Consider the following 13946-nt stretch of genomic DNA (forward strand, 5'->3'; position numbering starts at 1 on the left):
AGAGGAAAAGGGGGGAGAGAGAGAGAGAGAGAGAGAGAGAGAGAGAGAGAGCCCTTTTTCTTTCCTGGCTCAGCTCTCTGACTGGTAAAAGGGCTGTGGCTGGAAGAGCTCCAAGTGCTTTCTGCTCCAATCCCCAAATCATGGAATGTGGAAATGGAGAGGGACAGTAACGGGTGTGAAGTCAGCTTCACACCTGATAGAACAAGCAGCCAAACAATGTTCAGTCTGAATCCTGTCCCCATAAGTCCATAATTTCATAATTTCTGTTTCCATAATTTCTTTCCACCTTTACCTCTCAATACCACTTTAATTCTACTTTCCATCAAATGAATCCTCCCTTTTTCCCAGTGTCTTCCTGCTTCCTTCTAACTCTGAGGATTCAGGAAAGCCAGAGGTCCCTTCTTCTCCATCCCTGCCTCTCCATCTGGATCTTTAAGGCACGGGTCAGCTGCCCTCCCTCCTGTAAAGGCTTCCTCGATTTCTCGATCCTGCTGTTTTTGTCCTGGAGCAGCAGCCTAGATTTCCAACCCTGTTGTGACTTAAACATTTTCACATACGTCCATGTATGTTATCCCCCAGTTATGGCTCAGGATCTCGAAGGTGGCAGTTATAATTTCCCATATATATATATATAATTTGTCTTCTGGGTCTCTACTACGGTGGATAGTCATGAATATTGCTTCAATGTGTTGACCACAAGGTCCCTGATGAACTTGTCCATGATTAGGAAGGAAATGTGAAGGACAGCAGCAGTGGGCAGAGGTTCTTCTTGAAAAGGAAAGACAATGAATTCTTCAGGCTTTAGCAAAGTCTTGGCTTTGATTCCTGGAAAGCCCTTCAATATATTTTTAAAAGGAAGGCTTTTCTGTGTTTATAAATGACAATCGGGAGCTCTAGGATCCAAGAGGGTCAGATCAAGGAGAGTCACGTTGGACTAAGTTGTCCACGCTGTGGCGCGGCCATTGGCTTGATCGATTGGGAGGACGCTGGGATCAGAGTGTGTATGTGTGTGCACCTCAGAAAGAGATTGGCCGGCACCTCACACAGACTGGGTCTGTGTGCGGAGAACATACAGCCCTTGAGGGCAGAGATGGCGTTTTCCTTATTTTGGGGTCTTTTTGTGTCTCCTAGGTCCAGAGAGCTTTGCATACTGAGCAAGTCCTCAGTCCACCAGACTTTGGTTCTTGAGATGTCCATCAGACATCCTAGTGAGATGCCCAGCAGGGAGTCAGGTAGATTTGGGAGCCGTAAAATAACGGCGATGGTGCTGATGGCGACGACGACGATGATGATGGAAATAATCGTTTGCAAAAGATGATGGTGAAACTCATCAAGAGGAGGACCTAGGAGGCTGCCTTGAGTCATCCCCACTTGTGAGGAAAGAGACAGATGTTCTAGCAAAGGAAGCTGAAGCGGAGTTGGGGGAGAGCGAAAAGGTTGGAGGAGGAGGAAGGAGGCCCAGAGAGCCTTTAGAGGAATCAGAGGTCAGAAAAGAGGGGAGTCAAGGTACGGCACTGCGGAGCCAGCCGGCTGTCTCAGAACAAAGGAAGGAAGTTCAGAGAGACTGATTTGGGCTGAATGTGAAAGGAAACGTCCCCAAAATAGAGCAAGCTGAGGACGGAGTGTTCTGTTCTAGGGTCAGAGTGTTCTGTTCTAGGGTCAGCGGTCAGCAGAGCTCTGTCCCTGAAGTCTTTGAGGAGAGAAAGGGTGAGCACTTTGTGGCCAAAACCTTAGAGAAGTTTACCTCTCGTGCCCAGGTTGGAGCAGATGGACTTTGAGGGGAGGTTCCTTCCAATGAGAAGGTTCTTTGTGACACAATAACTCGCCATTCTCTAACGTTCTTCTTTAAGAGGGAGTATGTTGGTATATACATAAAGAAGGGGAATTATCTGATGTCTGATGGCAGCCTAAGTGCAATCAGGTTAAATACCATGGAGCAATTGCTGCAGTTTTTGACTAGGAAATATGACTGGTCCCAGCTCTTCCCATTTATTGGTCAAATGGATAAAATGGCAATTAAGGGAGAAGCCGAGTGAAGTATTGTTTCAGATGCTGTTTGTGGAAATCTGGTGATTCAAAGCCTCTTTTTCTTTTTTATTTAATAATTGATGCCTTAAATTCTTGATGAATGTGATCCACTAAGTCAGTGTCTGTCTCAATTACAAAAACAAGAATCCTTAGAGGGAAAAGAGGGAGAGTATGAGGCTGAATGTCAGTTATCTGATCTCTTCTCAAAAGGGCCAGTGATTTTAGGAAATTTTCTTCATGAACCGAGTGTTTTTGGATGACTGCATGCACTACCAACTGATTAATTGAACCTTGTATCCAAAAAGGAGAAGAAATGGGAAAAACGTGCAGAAAAACAAGCACCTGCAGCAGCTTCCAGGCCTGCCAAGGAAGGCCATCCGTCAGAAGGGAGGCGTCATCTGGGCCTGGACAGGCTGACTCCTCATCCCCCTCAGCCATGCGGGAGGCGGGCAGTGGCCTTTTCGAGGTCACTGTACTGGGCGCAGCTGACGATGGCCTCCCTCAGGTCCTCCTGGGGGCTTTCTGGGCCTGGCCCAGAGAACTGAGACCCACTCATGTGGTTTCGCATCAGTCGTGCCCTCCCTCTTCACCTCCAATTCCTCCATTCCCTGCCCCATCCCACTCCTTCCTTCGCCCAGTCCCCCCGCCCCGTTCCTCTGAGCTTCCCCTGCAGTTGTTCTGTCTGTCCTTACATGGGGCCTCAGCAAGCACTTGACAAGCCCTGAAGGACTAACAGCCTCTTTGTCTGCCCCTTCCCACGTTCGGCTCACGCCTTCCGAGTGACCATCACCTGAGGGTGTCCCAGTCTCTGTTACTTCAGAGGGAAGTGGGCCGTGCTTATGCTCAGGTGAGCGCTTTTCTTGCCAGTGTCTAGAAGATGCTAAGCGTTCTCTCCCTGTCCCCCCAAAAGAGAGCCCCCACACACCAGGTGATGGGATCCAAATGGCAGGTGCAGGAAAGGCAAGCCCTTCTGGATGCTGCCTTTGGCAGCATAGGCTGGTGCGAGGTGGACATTCAGCTGGGGATAAGCCCCCCCCCCCCCAGACAGGCAGTGGGATTCAGCACAGGGAGTTAGACATACGACCATCCCATTATCAGTTCCAACTGACATATCCCCAGCCAACCTTCCTCTGGCCGACTTCCCTATTTCTGATAGCGACAACTCCATGAGCTGCCATTCCCATTCCATTTCCCAGGTTGTCAGTGACTTTCCTCTTCTCCCCCCCAGGCCCAAACTGCCGCAGTTCCTGCATCAATCCCATTTCTTCCACGTCTCTCCAAGCCGCCACTCCCAAGGGCAGCCCCCTACAAGGGCTCCCCACTTCCTTACTGCCTGCATCATCAGCCTGTGGCCCTTCAGCACACTGAAGGCTTTCAGGGGCTCCCCACTTTCTGTGGTTCACACTCGGTCCCGGCTGCCTCTCCAGCCGGATCCACTGCAGCTCCTCTCCGGGCACTCTCTGACGCTTTCTGCCTCTGACCTAGAGGAAGGAACCTCAGATCTGGGACCTGAGTTTCCTCTTCTGGCTGACCTGGGGCCTCTCTCACTAGGCATAGGCCCCTCAGCCCGGGTGAGAAGTGGGGTGCCCTTAGATCCAAGAAGAACTGGGGCCCCTTCCCCAGTCTGTTCCTGAGTCTCCCCTGGCCTTCTTTGCACTAGAGGGTTATGGGACAAGGTAACTTCTAGTGGCCTGTGGGGAAGCTAGAAGGGGACAACTCGGGCGGTCCACGCTCCTCAGGCTCCCTGTGCCTTATTAATAGGCCCCAAACGACTTACCAAGTAAACTGCCAAGTGCAGAGCTGGAAATCCATTTCTTGTCAGCCGAGATGGGCGCAGCCCTTTTAGCATGAGGCTTCTGATGTGGGACTTGTTGCCTTGGATGAGAAAATGGAAAGAGCTGATTCAATACAAAGGCCTAAACATGAGTTAGATGCTCAAAAAGGTTCATTGCGGGCAAGTCAGCCATTTTTCTTTTAGCTCCTATCAATTGTTTCCCTTCAATGGCCTTCGCAGGCTTGAAACAGGCTCTTCTGTGGTGCTCTCATGTAGGGGCCTCCCTATCCATGGGGTGATCAGGTTTATCTTAATTTAGGTAATGGAGAAAAGGGAGCAGGGTGCCTGGGAAATCATGCAGAGGAAAGCCATGGTCGGGTCCCAGGGACCCACGTAGCTCCATCAGACATTCCCTGAGACACAGAGAGCATCCACTCCCTTCCTAAAAATTCTGTCAATCCACCCACTAGGTATGAGTGCTCATATTACCGAAGGCACCCTGGAAGAAAGACTGAGTAGGGAAGGGCCAAGAAGGCAGAGAATGAGAGGGCTGCTGTTCTGCTGTTGCTCCAGCACTCCTCAGTGGCTTCCATTTTCTCTGCACCTTCCAAATTGGTTTAAAATGTTCTAAAGATTCCTCCACACCTTCTCCATCTTTTAGTTTTAATTTCCCTACTGTGCTCCTTATGAACCACTTCCTCCCCTTTCCAGTTCCTCAAGCATCCCATTGGTGAAGAGGTCTGAGGATATAAACAAAATGAGGGGGTTCGGTGTAAGGTGGAGGGTACAGTCAAGATAAAGACACAAGGTTCCTTAGTCAGTCCCTTCCTAAGCCAGGCCCTGGGATGAGAGCTGGGGATCCAAAGAAGGGCAAATGACACTGTCCGTCCTAAAGGAGCTTCCAATCTAACGGGGGGACAACACGCCCAAGAACGCACAAAGGAGAGGGAGAGAGAAACGACTGGAGAGGGTCTCGGAGGGAAGGACTAGAAGTGGGGAGGCTGGAGAAACGTTTCCCTTATTCTTCCCCACTGGAAGCTTCTCGAGCTCCCCTCAATCTTTGGACTTTCCCTTTGCTGGCCCGACTCCAACGTCCCCAGCCTTTTTGGGAGGGCAGATAGCCCACTGTCTCCACCATTAGACAGGGAGTCCTTCAAAAGAGGGGAGGAGGCTGTAGGCTTGTTTCTTTCCTTTCTGTGCATCCCAAGGATCCTGAATAACACTCTGCTAGTTTAGGGTTGCCTTCCTCCTAGATCCCGGAGCCTTCGCTCTAAGATTCCCTCTTGTCTCTTCCAGACCTATCATGAAGTCGCTGATTCTTGCCTCCTGCCCTGAGAGTGGGCTCCCTGAAGGCGAGCCCCTTTCTTGTTTTTCCTTGCTTGCTTCATGCTCATTAACATGCGCGGCACAAAATAAATGCGTGTTGAATGACAATATTTTGGGTAAGACTTTAATGCCTCTGACTTTAACATCTGCCTTTTGCTCGACTGGCAGGCACAATTCTGGGGGAAAACGGCCTTCAGTTTTTAAATAATCACAGGTTTGGGACTCATGGCTACTCTAACTCAGAACTAAGTCAAGCAGGCTCCTGGCCACTGGTCTGCACTACGACTAAATGTCGCCAGAGTCTGAAGGGGCAGGGCCAGGCCCAACGTGAGAATGCTCTGCCCCGGGGTGGGGGGCGACCCTGGAGAAAGCCGGAGAGCTCAGGTACTCACCCCCACAAATGCAGCACAAATGGAGTAAGGACAGCCGGTTTTCGGTGCGGAAATTTAAATTGACTTTGCTGAAGGCTTCATCAGAGCTGCAAAGAGATTTTACAGATGATCACATATTTAATCTTTCAGTATATTGTCTTTCATTTGGAAAACTGTAGAAGGGAAACCGATTATTATAACTGCAGAAAAAACTCCCCCCCCCTTGTTACCTTTCTGCATACAGAGATCACCCCACGCCAAGCAAATGGCTCAACATAAGAGAAAACCGTTCAAGTGGCAGTGGGGAGTGATTTGGATCCAGGGCTGGGCCCATTTCTCCGTCAGCACCTGTAGCTTTTTGACAGTATCTTCCTTTGCATTGTGGACATCAGGCCTGTACACTGGCACACAGTCTCCCCACCGGTCAGCTCCCTGAGGGCAGGAATATGGTGTCTGTCCTTCTTTCTCTCCCCCGTGCTTAGCCCTGTGCCTGGCCTCATTTTCCTCCTTCATGACCTGCCCTCCCCAAATCCAGGGTGAGTGTCAGGTTACAGGAGTCTGTGCCAGGCTACAGGAGTCTTTCCCTTCTGCTCTAACTTTGCCATGGCAGGTTCCAGACCCCCAAAATTCCAGCCGCCTCCACGTCAGCACAGGCTCCTTCCTCATCAGGCCTGGAGCAGAGGCAAGTCCCCTGCGTCACTTCTTGCACTTCTAGAAGAATAACATGGTCCCGGAGACAAGCCTGGGGTTACTGGCTCCTGGAGGGTTAAATGCCCCAGCCAGGCTGCGATCTGCTCCCTCTCCGCTCTGGTCAGAGGGGCTGCAGTACGTTATCACCCAAGAACTGGATCTGCCTCTCCTTCCACGGATCCTTGGTGAGCGTTCCCCCCAGTCCCACTCCTGCCTCCTCGATGCGACTTTGCCGAGGACAGACACAGGCGTCCCACTGCTTCCCTTTTCTCAGTCTGTCCTCCAGAAGAATCACGTTCTCTCACAGCCCTCCTTCATCAGGAATCCGTGTCACCAAACAATGAGAGCAGCTCCTGTCCTGGGGCTAGGACCTCCAGTTGGCCCAAGCTCCCTATGACCCCAAAGCAATGGATTTCTTTGGAGAGATCCCAGCACTTTTCCTGCTGCCCCTGTTTGGATGTTGCCTTTGCTGGTCCGTCCCCTGCCCCTGGTTGTATCTGGTTCTCTCCTGAAAATGGCTGGTGCACACTCCTCCTGACTGTCCCCTTCATCCCCAGACCACTGCCGCTCTTACCCGCCCTCCATGCTGCCTGAGACCTTCATTTGTTAGGAAGCAAGAAATACAAATTCTCTCACACTCTGGGCCTTCTCTCTTGGCCCCGCTCGCCCCCTCCTAGCTAGTGGCCCCCTTCCTCTGGCCAGGAGTGAAAACCCTTGCTGTCCTTTGCTTTAATGGACATAAGAGCTGACATTTAGAAGGTATTTTACATTTATAACGTCCTGTGCAGCCATTAGCAGATCCGTGCTGGGACCAGCGTAGTGGGGGACGGGCAAAAGGGACGGCTTGGAAGCATCCTGAGGTCAAGGGTGGCCCTGAACGAGCAGAGCTGGAGCCGACATTCCCAACCACGTCCTGCAACTTTTCCTTCTGATTTCCTTCTACCCTCCCAGCACCGCCTCATTCTAACACAAACCCTTGTTTTGCACTTATTTTAATAGCACAGACCTGACAGAACGGGGAAGGTACAAATGGATAAGAGTACATCCTAGGGAGGCGGCTAATAAGCAGATCTCTCATGGTAACAGTCACTTTATGGAACACAACTGTGCCTTATTATCGGGTTTACAGCTAGTCAACCGTATAGCCCTTATTTTCTGAAAATGCCCATCTTAGGGTGGAGCGGCCATTGTTGTACCCCATTTGCAACATACCCTGACTTCCCTGGAGTGTGTGTGTGTGTGTGTGTGTGTGTGTGTGTGTGTGTGTGCTGGAGTCCATCTGAACCAGGGCAGAAAAGGATGGTTAAGTTTTCCAGATGAACGCTTACACCGAGAAATCAGCAGAGTTTGATCGACTGACTTGTAGATTGTTGAGACTTAAGAAAGCCATCCCGAAAATCTCCAAGCTGAAGGTACGCTTAAAGACTGGGTTCAGCGTATTGTTTTTTCCTACCAGAGAAATGATGGTGAAACATTTACTGGTATGAATGACCACAGCTGTTCTGAATCAAATCGGTACTGATCAAAAAGCCCAAAGCACAGCAGTGTGGCCCACCTGCAACTGGACAAAGCTGACACCAAGTGAGAAGTCATTGTCAGGGGGGTTGTGCAAAAGGGACCCGATCGTGCTGAATACAGCTCTAGTGGACAAAGATGCCCCGTGGCTTCTTCTTCTGTTCTCTGACTGTGGAGAGACCTTGCGTTCTCCCCCATAGCCCTCAGTTCTTATACACATAAATGTCTCCAACATCATAGAGGGCTAGAAAGAACGCCATCGGCAATAGTCAGGGAAATCAAATGACAAGGATGATCAAGAGAAGGAAAACTTCCAATACAGGGGGGACCAGCTGATTCTAATAGAGAACTAGGTGCAACAAGGGGCAGTGCACAGCAGCAGAGCCACGAGTTGGATCAATCGTTCTGGAAAAAATACATTTGGAATTAAGGGAATCAAGTGACTAAAAGGTTCATCTGCATTGTTTCAGATATTATGTTAGATGTTAGTTATCTAATACCGATAACTAGTTAGAGATATTAAAGAAGCTAGTGACAATAGAATCAAAGGCCCCACATACACCAAAATATTTATATATTCATATTTGTAGAAGCAAAGAGCCAGAATTAAAGTAGATGCGCGCTAACTGGAGTATGTCTAGAAAAGAAACGATGAGGCTGATGAATATAAATGCAAGGGACGATACATGAACGACTAAAAAGTATCTTAAGAGCACCCAGGATGATACTATATGCAGTGAGTAAAAGAAAAAAGAGAAGGAGACATCACAACAAAACAACTGAAACTGACATTTTAGTGACCAAGTTTGGCTCCCAGAAAGAGAAACCTGTGAGACTGTGACCTGTTCCCATGTTGATTCCTGGTATGGAATACTACAGTGATGGAAGTTTTTAGTTTGCTGACCTGCTTTCCCCCTCTTTATATAGTTTGTGATAAGGGATGGCTCTCTGAAAGAGGGAAGGGAATGCAGACATTGAAGAATTGTGGACATTATAAACATAAAAGTCCTCTAAAATTTGCTTAAAATAGAAAAGGCAGATATATTTTCTTCTCCCATAGAGAAATAGTGCTCTCCACAGTTCCTTTGACTTTTTAGCTAACACTAAAGAAACTGACAAAGAGGCCACTGGAACATATGTCCGGAGGCACAATTCCAAGGAATGAGGGAGTGACATTTCCCACTGTTCTCTGCCGGGATCCCATCTCCGCCCTCCACCATATTTCTTGAAGGCTTCTGATAAGCTGCAGAGATAGGAGGAAGAAGGGCTGGAAGGTATAGGAGTTATCGCCAGATATCTGGAAGGCTGCCCTCGGGAAGAGAGATTCAATTTGGGATAATTGGGAGAATTGTGGGGAGTAAAAGTATAGAAACTGCCTAGAGGAAAAGACAGATTTGATTAAAATAAGCTAACACATAAATAAAAGGACAGAGGGACAGATGATAAACTTCCCAATAACTAGAGTTTGGTGTGGGCCCTCCTGGGAAGGAAGAGGCCTGCCCCCAGTGGAGGGCTTCCAGCAAAGGCAAGAGGACCATTCACTGCTGGGATTATAAAGAGAATCCTTAGCTCTGGTTTGGGCTGGAGGGGCTTTGCGTTTCCCTCCAACTCTGCGATTTGGTGAGTCTCCTATCATGGACCCATGACTAGATTTACTTTGCTACTAAAAGGGATGAATTTAAAGTCCCTAAAACGAACTTTAAGATAAGGCTGGTAGGAAGGGAAAAGATGACCCAAAAGAGGAGAACTCTGAGTCACTAACCAGCTAATGAAGATGGAAGAAGATGCCTCATGAACGGACCAGAGAGAGGGAAGGCGCCTGAGGCAGAGCCCCGTCTCCATATGGAGTCTCTCGGCTTAATTGTTTTTCTTTAGGAAAAGGGGAAATTCAGTCTGCTGGAAAGATGAAAAGGTAGCAATAAAGCAGATTTAAAAAAAAAAAAAAAAACATTAGCCAGACAAGTCTCTTATTTCTTGATGTTTTGAAAGGTGGGAAAAAGTCATTTAAAAAGATATTTGTTTCTTTGCTGATTGTCAATTCCCCTTGTCAACTCTCCTGTTGAGGACAAAGCTCCTGCCTACTCTCGGCGTGCTCTCTCCACACTTTCCCCACTTCTTTCACATCCAATGTCTCTTTCTGCCAGTGAAGTGAATCAGCAGGAGACTAGACCCTAAGGATATTTAGCCCTTGAGATTCGTCATAGTACATTTTTTTGGGCTCAACTTTAATAACTAGAATGGGATTTTTTTTAATGGAAGTTACTTTTGTGGTTATATTTAGACACTAATTTTCATTTCCCATTGACTTCTGGTGAAATGTTTCTGTTTTGATATATGCAATTAAAATATTCAAGATTTTAAAACACATCATTCCTAGGAGAGAAATTTAATTTTCTCTCCTTTTTGCCTGTTCTAAAGTAACAGTGTGCATCAAACTCCCTGCCAATTGAACACCTCCCATGTAGTCTAACATCCTAAGCCCAATTGACTTTCTAATTTCCCCTTACATTCATTGTCATCTGCCATACCATCCAGTACCTTAACAGATCCTAATGAGTTCATAGAGCTTGCCGGGGCAGGGATGGAGTTGCTAATTAAAACGAAGCAGCAATTATGAATATATTGCTAATAATAAATTCTGGCAGAATGTAGCGTGGGCCATTAAAAATGGTGGTTCTGCACCCAAAGGTTACTTCCTTTCTTGTAGCATAATGAAGCTATTTTTTAAAAAGACTTTACCTTTTACCCAGAAGAGTACGAAGTTTTGTGATCCAATTAAGCTTCTTTCTTATGATACTCCCCCTTTCCACGTTGACATCTACTGTAACCCCAAATGGTTGCTTATTAAAATATAACACTGGAATAGTTGACAAAAATTGGCTGTGTCACACGTAACTGGCCCGAATATTCAGAGAGTCAGCTGTATATTTTGTTATTAATTTAATAATGATATATTTGGGATACTCAAGGGAAAGTCAGAAAGACAGAAAGAAGGTCGTGAGTTGGAGGGATGACAGAGGTTTTTTTTTTTTTTTTTTTTTTTTTTTTTTAAGATCCCAAGTTTTGAGATGTAGAGCTGGAAGGGACATTCCCAGCCGTCAAGACCAACCCTCCCATTTGTGAGAAGGAAGCCGAGGTGCAGAGACATCAAGGGAGTGCTTGGCCCAAGGTCCCTGGGGCCTGGCTGAGGCTGGGGGTCCTAACCTCATTGCGAGCTGCGCCTTCTACATGGCATGACTCTCAGAGGATGGCTGAGAGCCCTGGGTCCCAAAGCCCCAGAGCAGCATGATTCCAGCCCAGCATCGCTGCCGCCTTGGCTCCTCTGACCTGGCGCCCAAGGAGCTCGTCAGAATTCTGGTCCCGCTTCGATCCAGAAAGTTTTCCTGGCTCAGGGAATGGCGAGTCAGTCAAGAAGCATCAAGGACAGACCAATTGCGCGCCCACCACTGTGTTAATCACTGGGGACACAGAGAAGGACCAAGGCAGCCCCTTTTCTAAAGGGCATTGGGCTCTAAAGGGGTAACAGGTGCCCAACAGCCTTCACAAACGAGTTACATGCTGTCACGTGGAGAGAATCACAAGGGGAACGTATTTATGGTGTGTGCATGTGTGTGTATCTGCCGTGTGTATGTGTGTGTGTTAGTGCACATGTGCATGTGATACGGTCACCCCTGCCTTTTAGGAAGATCACTCCATCATCAGTTGAGTGGAGGAAGGACTGGAGGGGCCCCCGCACCCACTGCACAGTCCAGGGCCTACCGCTACCTGAGGAGAGAAGGGGGCACTTGCTGGAGGTCTCTGAACATATACAACAATGTCTTTTGTGGTTGGCTTGGATTTCCTGGTGAGGAAATGTCCTGTTAAAGATATCAGAAGGGGCTCTGAAATCAAGAAACAAAATCATTGTGATTTTCCCCTGATCACAACATGACAGAATTTGAACTCAGATCTTCTTGCTTCTTGCCACGTTCTGCCTCTTTCCTTTTCTTTATCTGGTTATTTATCCCGCCAAGGATCAGGAGGATCTGAATTCAAATCCTAGCTGTGTGACCTGGCCAAGTCACCTCACCCCGTTGGCCAAAGGAAAGGAGGAAAATCTCAGTTCTTGCCCTTGGGTGTGTGCGCTTTCCCACACCATGCCCCCTGTCAGGAGTCTACACAATTCCCTAAGATTAGCAATTGAAAACGAGTTGATAATCTCTGTGGGAAGAAGGGGTGACCTGGGAGGAAAGGGGGCAAATATGGGTGCCAAGAGCTGCGGTGCTGCATGTGATGAGCTGGGGAGAAAGGGTGGGGGGCAGTTTGCTGGACAGGCAGCATGGACGCGGTGTAATGGGTACTGCCCGAGGAAACGCCCGCACAATGAGATCCGTCCCTGCCACGCAATGAGATCATGGCCCCATCATAGAAAGAGATCTCTGGACCCCGCACAGTGAGATCACACACCATTACAAAAGGGGATCTCCAGCTCTGCCATACAATGAGAGTGTGCCCAGTCACAGAAGGGGATCTCCAGCCCCACCCGGACCCCCACAATGAGATTGCTGGTCCTGCCACAAAGTGGCACCTGTCCCTGACACAGAATAAGATCTCCAGCTGCCGCAGGAGGAGATCCCCGGTCCTGCCTCTCCGGGCGGCTCTTCCCAATGGCAGCCGGGGTCCTTCTCCCCCTGGCGAGGAGGAGGGGTGATCTAGGGGGACTTGGCTCTTCTTGGGGCAGGAGGTGGGTCCCCCAAGACGAGTCCCGGCTGCTCAGCGTCCCCACCCAAGACTTTAAGCCACCGAAGAGCTCGCGATCTGCTCTGGTGGAGGGCGACTGGCCCTGGGGAGGCCGCCGTCGAGCAGCGTCCCACGGCTCCTTACCTAAAGACCTGCTCCAGCTCGGCCTTGTCTTTGTCTCTGACGAGCAGGTCATCGTCCAGTCTCTCGGTGATAACCATGTAGGACTCGCTGACTTTTTTCTTCCACTCGTCTAGCGGAGGAAAACAAACGCCACTGATTTGCGGCCGCTTCGCATAAAGCCGACACAGTTGGCAACACACTAGTAATCAAAGTCTTGCTTTCCGTTCTCAATCTGACAATGCTCGGCTCAGATGACTGATTTTGAATTTAAAATGCAGATGTTTATATTTAAAATGCAATCATATTGAATGGGAATAATTAAGGCCTCATTTTATTTGGGATAATATATTTACACAGAAGAATCGATTTTACTTATTTCATTTGATTTTATTGCATTTTAATTATAGCAATCTCTGCTCTTAGAACCGGGTTTGAGATTTTTAAATACTAAATACTTAAGAATTATTTTTTTAAATCCCTAGATTCAGCAGTAATCTAACCCAATTTCAATATCATTATGGCAAGGCAACAAAACGTCCGCCTCCTGTTATTCCCCAAGACATTTTTGCGTGTGTTTTGTTTCTGGGCTGACCTTTAGGTAAGAAATGACTTGAGTTTCCCGCATCATTCGAATGCTCCTACATGACAAGTTAGCTTTAACCCAAGGCCCCAGCCACCCGTCTCCGGCTCCATCCGGCACACAGCAGAACAGGAGAAATGTGGTGATTACCAGTGCACGTTTGGGTCGGTCTGGACTTGTAATTCCCCATGTGTGGGCTTCTTCTCCGTGTCCTCAGGGAAGGGCTCTCACTACTGCGCTGTCCGCCTCCGGTGTGGTGACAGTCCTGCGAGAATGACTCTGATAGCTGGGCTAAAAATAAACCAGGAGCCAAACGAAATGTCATGTCAGGGTGACAGAAGAACAAAAGCGCGCTGGCCCCCATGCAAATAAGAAAGGTAACTAAGCAAGTCGCTTAAAAATGCAGCGTCCCAACAAGAAATTACACACAATTTAATGGGGTTTCTGGCCTCCACAAATTGACTGTCTCCCCATAGTCACTCAAGTGAGTATGTACAGGATGATTTTACACACACACACATACATACATATGTATTTATACATGTACTGACATATTGTGGATATTGTGGAGGTAGAAATGTGTAATTTGGTGGCTGGCTGGCGAGATAGAAGTGTGGAGAGTAGAATTAAGTATAACACCAAGGCTATAAACTTGGGAAATCGATAGGCTGGTGATACCCATGACAGAAACATGGACACTGAGGAGGGGCTGAGTTTGGTGGCAGAGAAAGGAGGCATTTCCATTCTACTATAAACCTACAGTCCCATCTAATTTCTATGTTCTACTTTCTTTTAACCCCAGCGCTTATGTAAGGACAAC

At 48.2% G+C, this 13946-nt stretch overlaps 1 protein-coding gene across 1 annotated transcript in view; it reads right to left on the reverse strand.

The window, feature by feature from the left end:
• Positions 1-13409, reverse strand: part of TNNI3K (TNNI3 interacting kinase) — a 285034-nt gene extending 271625 nt beyond the window's left edge. Inside the window, exons 1-6 of the mRNA XM_031968361.1 lie at positions 13277-13409; positions 12568-12676; positions 5521-5606; positions 3779-3903; positions 3153-3509; positions 2954-3046 (exon numbers count right to left, since the gene is read on the reverse strand). Of these exons, the coding sequence (XP_031824221.1) occupies positions 2954-3046; positions 3153-3509; positions 3779-3903; positions 5521-5606; positions 12568-12676; positions 13277-13316 (810 nt within the window). The 5' untranslated portion in view covers positions 13317-13409. The remainder of the gene's footprint in view (positions 1-2953; positions 3047-3152; positions 3510-3778; positions 3904-5520; positions 5607-12567; positions 12677-13276) is intronic.
• Positions 13410-13946: the final 537 nt, after the last annotated feature.

This window comes from Sarcophilus harrisii, chromosome 4 (genome assembly GCF_902635505.1).
Source record: "Sarcophilus harrisii chromosome 4, mSarHar1.11, whole genome shotgun sequence".
Lineage (NCBI taxonomy): Eukaryota > Metazoa > Chordata > Mammalia > Dasyuromorphia > Dasyuridae > Sarcophilus > Sarcophilus harrisii.